This window comes from Arachis hypogaea, chromosome 19, assembly GCF_003086295.3.
Source record: "Arachis hypogaea cultivar Tifrunner chromosome 19, arahy.Tifrunner.gnm2.J5K5, whole genome shotgun sequence".
Classification (NCBI taxonomy): Eukaryota; Viridiplantae; Streptophyta; class Magnoliopsida; order Fabales; family Fabaceae; genus Arachis; species Arachis hypogaea.
In genome coordinates this window covers 38,216,507-38,235,383 of record NC_092054.1, presented here as the reverse complement: position 1 = coordinate 38,235,383, position 18,877 = coordinate 38,216,507, and the positions used below count along the sequence as shown (strand labels likewise).

At 33.5% G+C, this 18,877-nt stretch overlaps 2 protein-coding genes across 2 annotated transcripts; one reads left to right on the top strand and one right to left on the bottom strand.

Annotated features, from left to right (window-relative positions):
* Positions 1 to 3,295: 3,295 nt before the first annotated feature.
* LOC140182244 (uncharacterized) lies at positions 3,296 to 4,596 on the bottom strand. Its single transcript, XM_072228384.1, has 5 exons — positions 4,447 to 4,596; positions 4,089 to 4,359; positions 3,918 to 4,017; positions 3,702 to 3,826; positions 3,296 to 3,606 (listed from the first exon to the last, which is right to left on the bottom strand). The coding sequence occupies exons 1-5, from the start codon at positions 4,594 to 4,596 to the stop codon at positions 3,296 to 3,298; spliced, it is 957 nt and encodes a 318-aa protein (XP_072084485.1).
* A 9,023-nt stretch (positions 4,597 to 13,619) lies between these two features.
* Positions 13,620 to 17,059, top strand: LOC112776479 (folate-binding protein 1). The gene is made up of 4 exons (XM_025820667.2): positions 13,620 to 14,179; positions 15,524 to 15,873; positions 16,217 to 16,530; positions 16,822 to 17,059. Exons 1-4 carry the CDS (start codon positions 14,062 to 14,064, stop codon positions 16,940 to 16,942), a joined length of 903 nt encoding a protein of 300 aa, XP_025676452.1. The 5' UTR covers positions 13,620 to 14,061; the 3' UTR covers positions 16,943 to 17,059.
* The last annotated feature ends 1,818 nt before the right edge of the window (positions 17,060 to 18,877 follow it).

The window sequence follows — 18,877 nt, the reverse complement described above, 5'->3', positions numbered from 1 at the left end:
AGTCATCTGATATATCTTTGCCATAATGATTTAATTTATGCCCTATTAAAATAGAAATTCTCATTGTAATGGCTTTTTATGTAAATGCAGGTTATTGAAGGAGGATGTGAAGCTCCAATCCACACGGTAACTCACCTTTCTTTATATTTATTTTAGACTAACTATAAATTTGCATTTGTTCACCCGTGCTTACATCTTTGATTGATGATGTCTTTTACTGTAGATTCTTTTAGTGTTCAGCTACCACAATATGATGGAGACAGTAGGTTCTTCTATGGCATCCCCTCATTGAGTTTTCAGAAATATCTCAGGAACTGAAGACAATATACACGTATGAGGTTTCATGATTTCTCAACCACTCCTAATTTGATTTTATTTGATTTGATGTGTCTCAACTTTGTTATGAACATACCTATTAAGAGAGTCTCATTGCTATTATCATGATCTCCCCTTTGGCAAAGGATAATGCAGAGTTGGGGTTGAGGTTCAAACAGCAACTGTGCCATTTGTATCAAGATCATAACTTACTCTGAGCTGCCCATAAAATTTGTTCTTAATATTTTATTGTTCGATAGCTTACTGTATTTGTCTTTTATTAATTATATTGCTGGTTTCTTTACCGTTTTCATGTTTTATGTCAGTTATTAGACATTCAGAATTCGAGGTTGTAATTGACCTGCATTGTAAATATGTTAAACAATCCTTTTATGTGTTAGCTATTAGGAATAGTAAATATATGAATAAAGAATTTAAAATGGCTTATAAGAATTCCTTTATTTGTTGTGTACTTATCTGATTTGTAGAATTGTTGTACATAGAAGTAAACCAGTTTTCAATTTTGATTATTTGTGAGCAAAGTTTGTGAAATAAAGAGTGAAGAAGTTGGAAATATTCTTTCGTTACAATCCCATCCCAACTCCTTCGTTCTACTAAAAGTATCCCATTTTAATTATTTTCACTTTCTTTTTCATAGTTTGATATATTATACTAATATTTGTTAATTTTTGCAGAAGAAAGTGGTAGGCTTCATTTTCAAGTGTTTGGTACCCACTAGCATCTTTAAATATGTAAGTAGTCAGAGGAACTTTCTCAAATCTAATATAGTTATATGAATTTTTTTTGGATAATATTTATATTTTATTGGATGGTTAGGAAAAAATATGTAGGTGTTAGTTATAACTTTTCATGTGATTTAATGATGTAAAAGTTCTTTTTTTCTGCATTTATTTATTTATATTTTGTTTCAACTTGAGTTTTTCTTTCTTGGAAAAAAATAAAGAATGTGAATGACTTGGGTATGTGATGTAATGGTATGTGTTGTTAACATTCACCGGATGGTTCGTTGCACAAATAAAAAGGATGATTCAGAGTAAAGAATAGGAGAAGCTAATAATAAGGAGCTTGGAGTGACTGATGGATTGGAGTAGGGGCAGGTTGTTACTGTTGATTTAGGCGTCGGAAGAGATCAGAGATGAAAAAAAAAGTGGATACATATAATGTGTTGATGAGGTTAAGTCCTTTTCAGACCTTTTTTTAACTTTAAATGCAAACCTAAAAGTAGAATAACAATCTTTTGCATTAGGATCTGAAAAAAGCATTCCTTTTTCAAATAAAAAATTTTTTGCAACAAAAAGACTATGTTAAGTTGAGGAAGATATGGTAACATAAAAACAAGGAATATTTAAAAGAAAAGATTGCTATATCTATCTTTAATTACTTAATACTTTAAATTATTAACAATATTTTTTTGCTATGTTATATTAATATTAAGTAATATGTCTTAAGACAGCACTTTAATGGCTTCAGAAGTTAGATGATGTATTTAGTTTTAAGTTCTCTTTGAATAGTTTCAAGTTTTGCTAATAATATTCTGATGACTTTTGTAGAATTGTTGCATGTGTTTCATGAGCATCTTGGAGCTGGAGTAGAAGATGTTGTCCCAAATTGCATTTAATAATAGCAATACTTGCTGGGAGGAGCTGGAGTAAAAGAGAAAGCATGGGCAGTTACCAGTCATCATGGTTGCCATTAAGCCACATTAAATATTAATGATCTTGAATAGACTACTTAATCTTTGTTTGAGCAAACAATTCAGGCTATGCTTGGAAACAAGAATAAATTTTGATGCACATCCAGTAGGATATATACAAGATTGTATCATTATATTGCTAACTTGAATGTCTCACTAAATTAAAGCTAAATCTTAAATGCCATTACATTATTTAGCACTATGAGTTTTATATACTTAAAAAAGGTTATGTTGTTATAAATAAGATTATACTTAAATTGTCTACTTTTATTTGATGGCTTATTTTAAAAAAAATTTATACGGTTTCAAATTTTGTTATTTTCATTTTTTTATTATTTTTTTCATTTATTTTGGCTAATATTGGATATAAAAGTTATCACAAAATTGTGTGTATTGACTTTGTTTTATGTTCAATATGTTACGGCAAAAATTATTGGCTAATTGTAGAATAGATGCATGAATTTAAGTTTTCTAAAAACAAAGAAGAATATAGTAGAATGAAAGGATAGTTACATATTTGTTCTTATAGAAATATATATTAACAAATACAGAAAAGACAAAAACATTCCTGAAAAAGAGCATTTTTTCAAAAGCCAAAATTCTGGAGAAAGTCTAAAAATTTTTTTTTTTAAATTTCACACTTTATTTATATTATGTCTTATTACTCTGTGTTCAAATCGATCAAAAGACCATTATATATGTTACATACAATATTAGTATTCAATCCAATATTTTAAGCAAAGCAGTTACACCATCCAAAAACTATTATTATCCGCGCGTATGAGCGGGGGCTTCTGCTAGTTATTGATAATAGATAACCATTGTCAAATTAGTATTATGGATAATTAAGGTGGCATATCTTAATGAATTCACAGAAAAATATGTAAACATTAATATATTGAGTTGAATATGTAAATCTGATTTCAGCGTTAAATTAAGTGTAGACAAAGGGGTACATATAGAAAGTTAACTATATATACTACCTTCTACAACCATTACTACTACTTTAATATCAAAGATAAAAGGATAAAAAATCCTGTAAACCCTAAACCTTCAAGTTGTTACAAAATTTAGAAGAGTGCATAACATTGATTAACAAACTAACATTGATAACTCTTTCAAAATCAAAATGAACCCAATAGACAATTATATTGAAACACAAGGGATCTAACTACAAATATTCTACCCTATTGTCTAAATAACCAAACTAAACAAAATAAATTGCATTTAAAACTCTGAAAAATCAACTAAATTGATCATAGAACTCTAAATCATGTATAACCCATCTGAATGCATTGTAATTGTTTTCACATTAACATGTTCCTGCCATGTGCGGTAAACCAAATGCTCCTTTCTTGATTCCATGTATTTTAGCCTCGAAATCAGGAAGTTTGTGCACACAGCATCATTTGCACTTCCTGACCTGCCCCTGCACTCCATGACTGTTATGATGTCATTACCTACGAACAATGAAGGAGTGTATGGGATCCCAAGACCAGAAATATCGAAATTCTCCTCGAGATCGGAATTGATGTGTAGCTTAGAAATGTCGAAATGACTCTGTACTGAGGTTTTCTCTGTTTTTATAAAGCTGATAGTGAGAAAACTTCTGACATCACTTAATGTGTAAATTGAATTTATATACTACAGGACAAAGGGTCTGGATTCATACCATTCCATCTAATCGATCGGAAGAACTGTAGGATCACTATCAATGGCTCAACTCTTCCATCATCTAGGTATGGTAGTATTTGATCAACCATGTTCCCGAACAACACACACCCAATACGATAATTACTGCAAATCAGTGTGATTAAACAGGTTTAACCATTATTATCATTATAACACAACCTATATTGTGTCACTATAATTCACGAACACAACTTACTCAAGGTCTTCAACCAAAATAGATAGACGCTTCGTTTCCTTCCCTTTGCTTGTGATGAGTTCCCTGTGATTCTCCTTTCCAACCACTTCACCCATAATATCTGCGATAAGAAACTTATTGTGAGGTAGTTATGAGTTATACACTAAGGAAGTGAAAATATATTCGCCTCACCTACTAATTGAGAGTCGTCGATCCTGTCAGCATTCAACAACTTTGGAATTTGCGTTAACCGAAATGCTTGAAGTGGGAAAGTTGGATTCTCCACCAGGACCACCACAGTTCGATGAGAGAAGTTTAAGGTCCACCGATTCATAGTTGTCTTGGTTTTGTCCCTCTTGTCTACAACAATGAAATTTGACATCTTATACATCTTGAACTCATGAATGTTATCATTCCATTTACGTACCAACGCCTTAGGGACCGAAGCTTGGATCCTCCCTACCTGTAAGATAGTAAAATATAGTTCAGTTTGGAATGCATGTGTAAATGTATAAGACCATGTAATTTATGTTCTATTAATATTACTTGCCTGACTATCTTGAAGAACCATTTCTATGCTATTGATCTCCTTAGGATTGTAGCGGCTAGGAGCTTCCCACAAACGAACAACATAGACCAAGAAGTTCCATGCAAGCTTTTTTGGACTGACATCCATTAACATATCAAACAATTTAGCCATGGTTAGTTTGGTAAAGGGAAAATGACTACAATCAGCTAGCCTTTGACACTTCTTCAAATCGGAAGAAGTGATGTGTAAAAAGATGGAGGTATGAACATTAAATGCATGCTCCTTTATATAGTGAAGTTTGAATCTCAAAGACATGAAATGCCTGTCTTTGTCATGCTAATAACTATTGTTTTTTATTCATTTCAAATCCAATGCATATGAGATTACATATTTTGGTGTCGGCCACGCGTCGATCACTCGGTGCACCACTTGTCAATTGAATAATGAGCTACTATTCTCCTATAATAATATATAGATATAGATATAAATGAAACTTGCATCAACTCTTCAGCAACTCTAATTCTCTTTCAAAGGCTAATCAACTCTATTTCTATTTCATCAGTGGCTCGTAGTATGGTACCCTTTTCATAACACTTACCTATAACAAAGCTCGCTACAATCTATGTGTGATCAAATGATAGAAGCACACCACATGTTCGATGAAATTTTATTAAAGAACTCATTTACGTGGAACACAATGATAAGAGCCTACATTTGTAATATTATTTTATCAAGGTTTATATTGTGTAAATGTATTTTATATATGTATCTTTTCGGTATCTTTTAGCAATTTTAAGGAAAGAAGAAAACGATGGAGAAGTAAGGGAAATACAGAAGAAGAAAATATTTTTGTGAAGCACAGCCTTAGATAATAGGCCACTATAATATAAGTTCTCTCCAAAAAATATTTCGTAGCTAAATAAATTTAGCCTTAGACAAAGATATCATTTTTACTCAATTTTAGCTACATTTTTTTAGGGTAATTCTATATCAAATTTAATCATAGAGTTGTTACTAAATACTTTTTAAATTCATGTCTTACAAAATTGGAAAAGTTTAACTAGCAATATAAATATTTGACACATATATCATTGGACTTCAAAATCAAAGAGGACACATAAGGCACGTTCTATATTTTATAATCATTGTTTATTTATTTTTTATATTTACTAATGCTTAATTAAACTAAAATATTGTTCATAAAAAATTACATTCGTGCTTATTTCAATGTGATACCTAAAACTAGGATGGTGAAAATGGGCCTGAATGTCAAGGTCTAAAGGCCTTTGAGAGAGCTTCTTTGTTCTTGTCTAAATGGTGGTGGAGGTACCTCATACCTACAAAAAATTTCGATGCATAAGTTAATAGAAATTTTATCTGTGTGAGTTGGATAAAAACAATTACCTAACTGGATATTTACAAATTGAAAGATAATACTTCGTCATTCATTAAAGATAACTTCAGATAATAATAGACCCTTACTCTCTTTATAGTGTGAAAAGTTATGCCATTGTTGAGGTGGTTATCACCTCATCTTAATAGTGACAACCAAAGTAGTGGGGAGAGCTTTTGGCTTGCTTCTCAAGTTGGGTCTATGGCCGGATTGCGGGATCTGGACTTAAGCAACTCGACCCACTTAATCTTGTTCAAGGGAGTGAGTCCTCTTGCAAATCAGACTAAGTCATGGAAAAGGAGATCAATCCACTTTTCAGGTGCTGGTTGGATGGGTTGGATTGGGCACTCTTATGTCGAGGTATGAATAGTGTAATTTATGGCACACATATTTTTGTTTGGACTCTTACTTCAAACCAAACTATTTTTCATAGAGAAAAAGTATAGATATCACAAAATTTTTAATGATGTATGCTTTTGACCTGTTATTCACCTTGTTTATCTTGGATAGAAAGAGAGAACACATTATTATAATCTAGAGTATTTTAAATGCATTGAATTCTAAAAAGATTTTTCAAAGTCTTATGGTGGTTTGTTAAGTTTTTACATTAGTTCTAAGTTCTTCTCTCTTCTTATATAATAGTTATTTGGTTGGCTTTGGATTTTGTAATATTTTTGGCCTTTTTATTTCATTTTGTAGTCATAAAAAATATCATTTATGTGACTTTTGTAATAGAAGATATTCATAGAGTAAAATTGAATTGTTTGATTATCAACACTTGTTAGAAAATGATATTAAAAAGTGTTTTGATATTTTAAAGACAAAGTTTTTCAATATTTAAAAAAATTATTATTTTTATCCGTAATAATATTACGGGAATATAAATCTTTTAAAATTACGTCGGTCCTGATATTATAGATTATGGCACACAAAAAATTTATAGTATTAAACTACTTTTACAAAAAGGTCGAAAGGGACAAAAGTCCCTATCGGCTAAGAAAATCAGGGTCTCTGTAGATAAAAAAATTAAATAATAAATTTTTTAGTTATTATTTTCATATGAAAGAGTTTAATTTTATATTAATAATTAATTTTAACATTCATTATCTTAAATTTGAAAGAATTTAATAGGGTAAAAAACATAAATAAGCCATGGGGAGATTAATTTGACATGAATCAGCCAAATAGAAAATTGATTCACGAATCAACCATTGCATAAATTCATGTAGTTCGAATCAGCATATATCGAACTTGATATGAATGTAATTCGAAACAAGTTAGTTCGAATTACATGCACATGTGAATAAAGAATAGTTCGAATCGTTGCAATTCAAATTACATGCACACGTGAATAAAGCATAATTCGAATCGATGCAATTTGAATTACAGGTGGTTAAATCGATACAAGCTAATTCGAATTAGCTTGAGCACGAAACCCTACATAATTTGAACCTACCCGATTCGAATTACTCTTGTTTTGCCACTAGTAGTAATTCGAATTGACCTGTTTCGAATTACACTAGTTTTGGCTATAAAAGGAGTTCGAATCTACCACATTCGAATCACTTCCCCACTCTCAGACCCCACCAAATTCCAGAGAAAACGACCCAGATTCACTCCGACAAAGGCTCGAGCAGACTATTTAGCTGATGGGGGACGATCCAGGTAGACTATATCGGTTAGATGGAGTGGCTCATATTGCCAGGGTCATTAACGACGAGGTTAGTAGTTAATTTTTTTAGCTGGTGGTTTATATTTGTGGTTCTGCATGTGGTTTGTGTTGGCGGTATTGCATGTGGTTTATTGAAGTGGTTTTATTTGCAGTTTTGTTGACGGTTTATGTTAGTGGTTTACGTTAGTGGTTTTGCATGTGGTATTGTTAGTGGCTTTTGTTTAGTAGTTTTGCATGTGGGATTCTTAGTGTCTTTGGATGTGGTTTATGTTAGTGGTTTACGTTAGCGGTTTCTGTTAGTGGTTTTGGTTAGTGGTATTACGTGCGGTTGATTTTAGTGGTTTTGTAGATAAGTTTTGTTGATGGTTTATGTTAGCGGTTTATGTTAGTGGTTTTTTGGTGGTATTGGAAGTGGTTTTGTATGCGATTTATGTTAGTGGTTTCGCATGTGTTTTTTGTAAGTGGATTTGCACGTGGTTTATGTATGCGGTTTATGTTACCGGTTTATGCATGCGGTTTTGGTAGTGGTTTATTATATTGCTTTTGTTTGTGGTTTTTGTCAGTGGTTTCCATAAGTGGTTTATGTTGTTAGTTGTTTTTGTTAGTGGTTTTGGTTTTGTAAGTGGTTATAATTAAGCCGTGAGTAGGCACAGCATGCCAGTGTGTGCGGACACGGAAAATGAAGTGCCTGAAAGTATCCGCAGTCACATGTCTGAGATCCAAGTGAGACCCTGTAGCTACCCAGTGAGAACGAACCAGTCAGAGTCATCTCTGCGACGATGAACTCCGAGTTATCCCTATCGTACAAAGTCACGGTGAAGCACCTCGCTGTCTTCAAGTTGGCCTCGATATACTTCACCAAGTGTTGATTGAATTATTGTCTAGTACCCAGCTGGGCCTCATCCTCTCTCCCTTTGCGGATAAATAGTTCGGCCAACCTTCCGTATGTTGCCTTCACCAACTTACATATTGAGTTCACACACTCAGAGATATTTGTCGTCATGTGTCCGAATCTCCGGCCCTTATCACAATGTTGTGTCCACAATGAATACTCAATCCGGTTCGCCCAGTCACACATCACAGGGTCTTCAGACCGCAGAATATCAAACCAGTAATCGAACTCTACCTCGGTCTTAGCATACGCTGCGTTCATAAGAAGCCTCCTTGCGTCTTTGCCCTTGAAGGTTAGGGTAAAATTTGCTGCTACATGTCGAATGCAGAATGCACGGTATGCAGCTAGAGGTAGCCATCCTCCGTCGGGAGCCTCAAGCGCGGCCTTGATGCCGTTATGCCTGTCCGATATAACCAGCAAACCCGGCTGCGGTGTCACGTGTTGACGCAGGTGGGAGAGAAAGAAGGACCAGGACTCAGCATTCTCACCCTCGACTAGTGCGAATGCAACAGGGAGTATGTTGGAGTTCCTGTCATGTGCAATCGCGACAAGCAACGTTCTCCCATACTTGCAATGACGGAATGCCTCGATACACGGTGGAAACGTCCAGAACAGTCTGTGAAAATAAACTTGAGACTCGTCCAGCTGTCCCCCAACTCGAACAGGGCTCGTCCTAAGGACTGCAATAGTATCAGGCATCGTCAACTGAACTCCTAACACCCACCTAGGGAGCTCGTTATACGACTCATCCCAGTCACCATAGATGAGGGCAACAGCCTTCTGCTTCACCAACCAGACCCTCCTGTACGTCGGCCTAAACCCAAAGTGTGCGGCCGTGGCATTTAGGAGCACCTTGATGCTAACGGATGCATCAGCCCTAACCATTAGCATAATGAATGCCGAGATCACATGATAATCCAAACTCCTGTGGTCACTGGAGATGGAGGTCGTGAGACACGTATGCAGTCCATTGTACCGTTTGACCTCCCAAATGTCCTTGCGCTGCCGGAGACTCAGCTGAATCAACCATGTCCACCCATTCCCGAACTCAGAACACTTGCCCAGATATCGGCGATAGTTTGACTCCACTACCTTGTACTGTACCCCTCGGCGGATGCTGTAAGTCTTAATACTTAACAGGGTCTTATCTTTATCCTAAAATTGCTGACCAACTTGAAACTCTGTCAGACCTGCAGACCCTTCCGCATCTCTAGCGCCAAATCCAGCAGGCTGCCCAGGAACCCTTCCTGCCTCATGGCATCCAAGTCCAAAGATGAAAAATATGGAGGGTACTGCTGTGTGGCAGAGCTAGAACCACCTCCCGCCGATGCAGCACACTATAAAGAGGTCGGCATAAATTCTCCTGTTCCAACCTCGTCGCCTACACTCCCGTTGAGATCAACAGCGAACGAAGGGGAGGCGACAGGCTGGACGGGTGGCTCGTACACAGGGACGGAGGAAGAAGCAACGGCAGGTCTGGAGCTAGAACCGGCTACCGTGCCTAAAGTGGGGGTATTCTGGTTCGAACCTCCCGAGCTGGATACCACATCAACCAACTTTACCAACAGCTCTGGTGTCCTCACTTCGGGAAACTGCCGGTGACAATGAAACATGACCTGCAAGTCCTCATCACTCCCGATCGTGAAACAATCATACTTCACGGTTTCTTGGAGCACCGTGATTGGAATGCGATAGAAAAACTTCTTAACCCGTTTCACACCTTCCAGACCAAGTTTCACCAGTACAGAGTTAACAAGGTCATCATAGCTCGTCGTAGGCCTCACAAAAATACTGAGAGGATCATTATCAGTGAACTTCACACCGGAACGTGTTTTCCTCTTAATCAAACCTCTGTGGTGAACCAACGCTACAAAACTCTCCTCACTAGCCATTTTCTCCCTCTAATGAGAGCAACTCACTTTCACACCATATATATACAGGTCTGGTCCTCACTAATTCGAACTAGCCTAGTTTGAATTGTATATGGTGTAATTTGAATCAGCATCTTTCGAATTACATAGGACTTGGTATTTGTGAGTAAATCGAATCAGCCTAGTTCGAATTACTGTTAGTGTGTAATTCGAACTAGGTGAATTCGAATTACATGTTTTGGGTGACTCCTCATAATTTGAATCAACATGATTCGAATTATATATAAATGAAGTTCGAGCTTAGCTGATTCGAACTACATATTAATGTGTTTTGGTTGATTGATGAAGCTGAATTCGGATTGGCTTAATCATGTAAATTTGTGCTCTCCTTGGCTTATTTAGGTTTTTTACCCAATTTAATATGTATATTTTATATTTCATTGGTGTTAATAAGTCTGATGCACACATAATAATTAATTTTGATGTTTTCTATTTAAAAATAATATTTTTCTCTGTATGTATAAAAATATAATTAGATATTAGCATAAAATAAATTTATATTGATAATTATAAAATTAACTCAAATTTTACTTTTTTAAAATGATTGAATCTTGATTCTAACTTTTGATCACAATATTAGTATTTTTTTAAAATTATATGTAATAAATATTTGAATAAAAAGAAGTAAATATATATATATATATATATATTAGAAAGATAAGCAGTAAAATTTAAAACTAAATAAAAAAGTATGCATATAATAATATTTTTTATTTAAACTATATTATATTGTTAATTTTATTTTTGTAGAATAGAAAGGTAGAGAAAAATAGAGAATGCGAGAAAAGAAAGAGAAAGATAAAGAAGAAGAATGAGAGAGAGAGTTTGTTAATTTTGGAAGTTAAGAAAGAATTTTATTTTAATTGTAATAAAAAAATATCTGGTCACACATACATTTTGATTTGTCAAACTACTAATATAAAATATAAATTATATAGAATGAGAAGGATAGAAAGAAATAGAAAAGAGAGAGGTAGATAAGAGAATGTAAGAAGGAGGAGATTTATTAATTTTGGAGAGAAATATTTTCTCTAAATTTTAATAAGAGAGCGTCATGTATTATAATTTAGTTATTAAATTAGTTAGTAATATATAAATATAATATATAATATAGCTATATTTTAATTTTAATTTTAATTTAATTTGAATGCTATTAGAGAATGCCATGCTGTATATTTTGATTGTCAAATTTGTAATTAGTCAATGATAATAATATATAAGAGAGATAGAGTGAGTGAACGAATGAGAGAGATAGAACAACAGAGAGAGAAGATGAGAGAACTCTTTAATATTGGAGGGAAAATTTTGATTTGAATTGCAACGAAGGAATGACATGTGACACATTTTGGTTGTAAAATTAGTAATATATAATAAAGTAAAAAGGATATTATATAAAATATAATATAAAATATAAATTATAAATTATAAATTATATATAGAGTGGGAAAGATAGAGATAAATAAAAGAGAAAGAGAGAGAGAAGTAGATAAGAGAATGCAAGAAGGAGGAGGTTTATTAATTTTGAAGAGAAATGTTTTTTTCTAAATTTTAATAAGAGAGTGTCATGTAACACATTTTAGTTATTAAATTAGTTAGTAATATATAAATATAATATATAATATAACTATATTTTAATTTTAATTTTAATTTTAGTTTAATTTGAATACGATTAGAGAATGCCATGTTGTATATTTTGATTATCAAATTTGTAATTAGTTATTGATAATGATATATAAGAGAGATAGAGTGAGGGAAGGAATGTGAGAGATAGAGTAATGGAGAGAGATTCTTTAATTTTAGCGGAAAAAATTTAATTTCAATTGTAATGAGAAAATGACATATGGCATATTTTGGTTGTAAAATTAGTAATATATAATAGAATAATAGATATATAAATATAATATATAATATAACTATATTTTAATTTTAATATTTTAATTTTAATTTAATTTGAATGTAATTAGAGAATGCCATGTTGAATATTGTGATTGTTAAATTTATAATTAATCATTGATAATGAAAATGAATAATGATATGTAAGAGTAGGGATGGTAAAACTCCCTGAGACGCAGGGATCCTTACGGGGACTGCCCCGAATGGGGATCCGACTATGGGAAATTTTTTCCGTGGGATGGGACGGGAGACAAAATTCTCCCGAGGCAGGCGCGGAGACCCGAGCGGGGATCCCCGCCCCATCCCCGCTAATCCCCGAAATTCATAAATTTACTAAATTGTCCTTAATAGTTTATTTCTCATATATGTTTTTTAGTCATTTCACACACACATATATATATAATCCTCATTTGCATAACCCTTCTTTAATTTAGAAATCCCTAACACTGCTCATACTCCATCCAACCTCTTTGCAGCCACCCTCTCGTCACTCTCCCTTCTCACCGTATCGTCACACCTCACTGTGCCATGATCCTCACCGCGTCGTGCTCTCTATTTGCGGCGTTCCTTTCCGTAACTCTATTGTCGTGTCCATTGTCCTCTCTGTTGCCGCATCTCCCACCTTATCCTCTTCTCTGTCCTCTGGCTCGCCATTGCGTCCCCCCACTGCTTCATTTCGAAAGAAGTCATCATCTTGTCGTTTAGACTTTTTGTATAAATCTTGTTGTTTTTGTATAGAATGGATACTTACACCTCTATTCATATGGAAATTAATAATTAGTTAGAACTATCAGACAGATTGGGAATGGGATCCCCGCGGGAAATAAGGCCCTGTGGGGAATGGGAATGGGAATGGGGAGCAATATTCCCCCACGGCGGAGAATGAAAACGCAGACGGAGAGTAAATCTGAGGGCGGGATGGGGAGCAGGAAGGCATCCCCCGCCCCCCGCCCCCCGCCCTCCGCCCTTTCCCATTGACATCCCTATATAAGAGAAATAGAGTGAGTGAAGGAATGAGAGAGATAGAGAAATGGAGAGAGAGAGAGGAGAAGAGAACTCTTTAGTTTTGGAGAAAAAGATTTGATTTCAATTATAATAAAAGAGTAACATAAAATTTAACATATGACATATTTTAATTGTAAAATTAGTAATATATAATAAACAATAAATATAAAAATACTCTATTAGGTAATAAATAAATTTGATCGATTAACTCAAATTTTTTATTTAGCAAAAATATAATTTTATTTTTTTAATTCGACACTAAATACATTTTAGAAATAAACCAACCAACATATTTATATTACTTTTTATCTTTGGAAACAAAATTCACTTTGCCAAATTAATTGCATCTTTTAAGATACGAGAATTGCTTTTTGGTGTCTAAGATATGAGAATTTGAAAAGGAAAATCATTTTCAAAAATAAAAGAATAAAATAGAAAATATTTTCACACACTCTCTCTCTCGTTTTATTTTTTCGGTATATTTTTCACGGTCTTTATAAACTTGACGTACCTGTTTTATTCTGGTTGGTCCAAGGAACATAAATTTTTTTTTTGTCAATGAATTAGACAATTTCCAATCCTAAATACACAACACACCCACCCACTCACATGTCTTTTGTATTTGTGGCCCAATTGTAGTTCTGTGTTTTTTTCTTGATAAAGTGAGGCAGGTTGTTCTAAGCCCAAGGGAAAACGAAGGAAAAAGCTGAAGAAGAAGAAGAAGAATCAATTGTCCAAAAAGAACAAGAAGAATCAGTCCAAAAAGAAGAAGAAGAAACTAGAGCTTGGATTCAACTGCAGCGTGGTTGGGTGGAGTCTGGAGTGTATTCAATGAAATCGAGGTTGTAATATGGTGGTGGTTGTACGGTTATCGAAGCAGTCCCAGTGCCTTCTCGGACCCAAGACCTTCGATTATGGCTTCCTCCTTTTCCTCCTCTTCTTCCATCTCTTCCTACCTTACTCTTCCGGTTAGCTTCTCTCTCTTATAATCTTCTCGGATTAGATGTGCTCTTGAGCTTAATCAATCAACACACAAGACAGAAACAAATATATATGAAAGATTGAGATTTTACACCTTCATTTTGTGAAATACAGACAGGGTATATTTTGGTTAGTTATGATCTTGGAAACCTTTCAATTTGTTAAAAATTCAATTTTTTTTTTATCTTTTTTGGCCAAAGATAGATTCACCCGCTCAGCCATGTTATGACCAAAATTGGTGTTACATTATTCGTTTCTTATTAGTAGCAAGTTAGTGACTTAACACACACTGGCAACACATCCAAGCAGGTCATTCAATCTTTTATTTCATTTGATTATCTCAGAAACGGGGTTCTGTTCTTGTGCCGATCGTTATTTTTTGAGTTCTTTGCAAATTGCAGCAGGGGTTTATGCACTTACATGTAACTTTAGTTCCATTTGGTTAGTAACTAGAGAGAAGTATTTGTTTGCTTCGAGCACATTTAATGCGTGCTTCAATGGGGTTCTACTTCTTCACCGAATGCTATTTTTTAGTTCGTTGTGATTTGCAGCCGGGTTATATGAACTAGTGAGTGTAACTAAAAGTGTTGCAGTTGCAGTGTGTTATGGCCATCCATTCATGATGCGGTGAAGCATATTAAAAATTGGCAATCTTGATGGAACCGATTGATTGCCACTGGATTTGAAGAATAGAAAATGGGTTTACTGAGGCTTTGGATATTATGTTTACTTGAACTAGATACAACTAACCAGAAACCAAAAATTTGTTTCTCCTTTTCTCCCTTCTTTCTCTTGGATGTAGACAAATACAGGAGAGTGACTGCTTTTTGGCTTAGCTCGTTAAGATCCTTGTTTAATCCTAATTTTCCATCATGTTCTAGTTTTGTCATTAATGAATGCGCAATATGCAGTAGGACTCTGCCTGAAAAATATTTTGGCAATAGATCAATCACTAACCTCCTGTAGTTAGATTGCCTTGAACAACTTTTTATATCCCCATATTGTGGATATCAAGTGGTAGAAGATGTAAAGATGTTACTTCTATGTTGTCACAGTTTGCTCTCGAAATGAACTTCGCATTCCATTTTCTGCGTTCTTCTTTTACTAGTACATGGAGTACCCAGAAAAGTTGGGATGTTTAGGCACCTGTCTTAGGTATCACATGTGTAACATTCTGATGGTTATATAATTGAGCAAATGAGGTTGTTAAAATAGTTTTGGTAGATCAAACTTTATTTAGCCTGTTACCACTTCATTCGTAAATGAATTTCTTCCAGAATTGTATTCAATACTTCATTCAGTTGTGAATTCTTCCCTTTTTGTAATCACAGGTAAACCCAGTGGAGTATGTGTTTCTCAAGGTGGTCGATTTCCTGCCTTTAAATCAGAGGGTTACCCTCCCAGAAAGGGTCCCAAAGATCTGACTCTTTGTCGGATTTTTCGCAAAAACACTTGTTGTGACATAAGCCACACACATCCTGCATTGCTAGCTGTAAGAAAACTTGCTTCTACTGGGGAAGCTGGGCATGAGTGCTTGCACTTATGGGAAATGTTGGAATGTGCAATATGCGATCCACGCGTTGGTACTCAACCTGGACCTCCTCTTATTTGTGCATCCTTCTGCGAAAGAATATACAAGGCATGCTCGAATGCTTACTTCTCTATGGATGTGAAAACACAGGTATACATGGCTGACTCTGACTTTTGAAAAGAAAATATATATTGGATCGAAGGAATGTGTTTGGGTCCTTTATTTGATTTGTTTTAAAACAATAACTTTATCCAAATTAATCATTTAGTTTACATGTAGTTATTCGCTTCGGGTCATGATTGGTTTGTATTTTATAATGCATAACAGATTTGCGAACTGTTGTTTTATTGTTAAGATTAGATGCCCTAAGTATTTTTAAGGGATATTTTTCAACATATATATTCAGGAAATGTAGTTATTCATGATTAGTCTTTCTGAACCACAACATTGGATCCTTATATATATCTATTTTTCGTTTGACTTTTACCACCAGCTGCTAGCACCTTGTGGAGTAAATGACTTTGTGTGTGGTAGGGCTGCTGAATGGGTCTCCAATGGTACGGATCTTTGTGTTGCTGCAGGTTTTCAAGTGAAACCATCTGATATGATACACGCTGCCTCTGAAGAAACTCTTTGCTATGGTGATATGGCGAGTCTAAATTCGGTTGCTGATTCATGGAAAGCTTCTCAGTTTGATCTGACTGAGAAAGCTGATTTCCAACAATGGGTTAGGAAAATCCCATTCATTGAAAGAGTTTCTTGGGCCATAGGAGGGATGGTTCTAACTGCCGGATTGGTGTTTATAAGGTCAGAATGCAATTCTTTTCCCTTGTATCATTTTTCTTTTCTTAAGTGAACTAGCTTTAGTCCCATTTCTCTTACTTTGCACATCCTGTCAAATTGACTGTGATTCTTGATAAACCAGTATTTGTATTCTCCCCTTATGCTACTTAATTCTAAATACAACTGCATTACATGAATTCTGGATCTTGTCATATACTGTATGCAGTATATATGCATTGAGAAATGGTTCCTTTCTTCAATTTTGTTAGATTGTTCTCTCTATTCTTGTTTACATTGATGTCATAATCATTGCAGCAAAAGAAAAAGCCATAGCCAACGCCATAAGCTCGCCGCTATAAGGCGAACTGCGAGGAAGTTGGAAGGAAGGATGTCAGACAAGCCTTCAAGCTCTCAAGAAAATAGGAAAAGAAATTGAAGATAAGTATTATTGGCTTGTATGTTAAGTTGAAAACATAAGTAGTTTTGGTTGATTAGCATGTGAATTTATGGTTTCTTGTTGCAATTATCAAATCGAAATACCACTTTGCACGCTTCTCTATTCTCTACTCCGTTTTTTTCGTTTTCGTTTTTTTAGTTAGATTTATGCCTTTTGATGATTGTCTCACCATACAAATATTAAAATTTTGTTTGATAAAATATCTTAGGATTAAAGTTTTGAATTCAAATGCCATTCTTTCTCCAAATATCACTCTGTGGGTAACTTTTATTTTACAATGCATTAACTAATACTCTAATAGGATAAATCTAAAAGTAGATAATCAAATAGAATTATTCTTCCTTCTATCAGCTCCTTGTATGAATTACAAAGAGTAAATTGTCAAATTAGTTAGATTATCTATTCTTTATATTGGTTCTCTAAAGATTTTTTTAATTAAACTCGTTCTTCAAAGATTTTGAATTAGTCATGCTAGTTATTTCGTCACTTTCTTTGTTGACGGTGTTAGAATTTGTTGATGTGTCACGTTAAATGACACCATAACACACACCTAGTAGTTTTAATTCGCGGTTAATATAATAAGTTTATGAAATTAAATCAAATTAATTCCAAATTAAAGGATTGCAATGTCTCAAGGTCTTCCCTCAGTTAAGTTTTGATTTTATTTAATTTCATAAATTAATCATGTTAATAGTCATTAAGACTTTTAGGAGTGTGTTGTGGTGTCATTTAATATGTCATATTAGTAAATTTTGATTAAAAAAATCTTTTGGTGCCAATTTAAAAAATGAATAATCTTTCTTGAACGAATTTGATTATTTACTCATAAGCACTAAAAATTAGTTCTCTTTATATAAAATTATTTTATTTAAAATATATTTTTAATAAATAATTAATTATTATAATAATCAAATATCTTATATCAAATAATTGTTTTTATAGCAGCATAATTAAATTTTATGCATGGTATGTTTTTATATCTCTTAGTTTAATGGATGAGGGAGAGGGAGAGGGAGAGAGTTTTTAATTAGTTACCAGTTAATATTAGTTAGTTATTTTTTATTATAAAATTAGTTTTTAATTTTTAGTTTTTGGAGTGTTTAAGGTTAAGAATATAAGTATAATGGGTAAGGTACTATTTTAGTTCCTGACGTTTAGTTATTTTTTTATTATAAAATTAGTTTTTAATTTTTAGTTTTTGGACTGTTTAAGGTTAAGAATATAAGTATAATGGGTAAAGTACTATTTTAGTCCCCGACGTTTAGGTTAAATTCTAATTTGGTTTCTAACATTTTAAACGTTTTATTTTAGTCCCAAAAAATTTCAAACACGTTAAAAAGGATTAGATATTAAATATATATTCTAAAAAATAATTAAATTTTATGGATAGTATGTTTTTATATCTCTTAGTTTAATGGATGAGAGAGAGGGGGGAAGAGAGAGATATATAGAGTTTTTAATTAGTTAATATTAGTTAGTTATTTTTTATTATAAAATTAGTTTTTAATTTTTAGCTTTTGGAGTGATTAAGGTTTAGAATATAAGTATAATGGGTAAAGTATTATTTTTGTTCTAACGTTTAGGTTAAATTCTAATTTAGTCTCTAATGTTTTAAATGTCTTATTTTAGTTCCAAAATGTTTCAAACGCGTTAAAAGAAATTAGATATTAAATATATATTCTAAAAAATAATTAAATTTTATGGATGTTATGTTTTTATATCTCTTAGTTTAATGGATGAGAGAGAGAGAGAGGGGAGGGAGGGAGGGAGAGGGAGAGTTTTTAACTAGTTAATATTAGTTAGTTATTTATAATATAAAATTAGTTTTTAATTTTTAGTTTTTGGAGTATTTAAGGTTTAGAATATAAGTATAATGGATAAAGAATTAATTTAGTCTCCAACGTTTAGGTTAAA

Excerpts from the sequence above, each read along its gene's own strand:
- LOC140182244 (XM_072228384.1), bottom strand. The coding sequence starts at position 4,596 with ATGGCTAAATTGTTTGATATGTTAATGGATGTCAGTCCAAAAAAGCTT. Across the intron at positions 4,018-4,088 it reads CGACGACTCTCAATTAGTAG|ATATTATGGGTGAAGTGGTT; the intron begins GTGAGGCGAATA and ends TTCTTATCGCAG. Across the intron at positions 3,827-3,917 it reads ATTTTGGTTGAAGACCTTGA|TAATTATCGTATTGGGTGTG; the intron begins GTAAGTTGTGTT and ends ACTGATTTGCAG.
- LOC112776479 (XM_025820667.2), top strand. The coding sequence starts at position 14,062 with ATGGTGGTGGTTGTACGGTTATCGAAGCAGTCCCAGTGCCTTCTCGGA. Across the intron at positions 14,180-15,523 it reads CTTCCTACCTTACTCTTCCG|GTAAACCCAGTGGAGTATGT; the intron begins GTTAGCTTCTCT and ends TTGTAATCACAG. Across the intron at positions 16,531-16,821 it reads GCCGGATTGGTGTTTATAAG|CAAAAGAAAAAGCCATAGCC; the intron begins GTCAGAATGCAA and ends TAATCATTGCAG.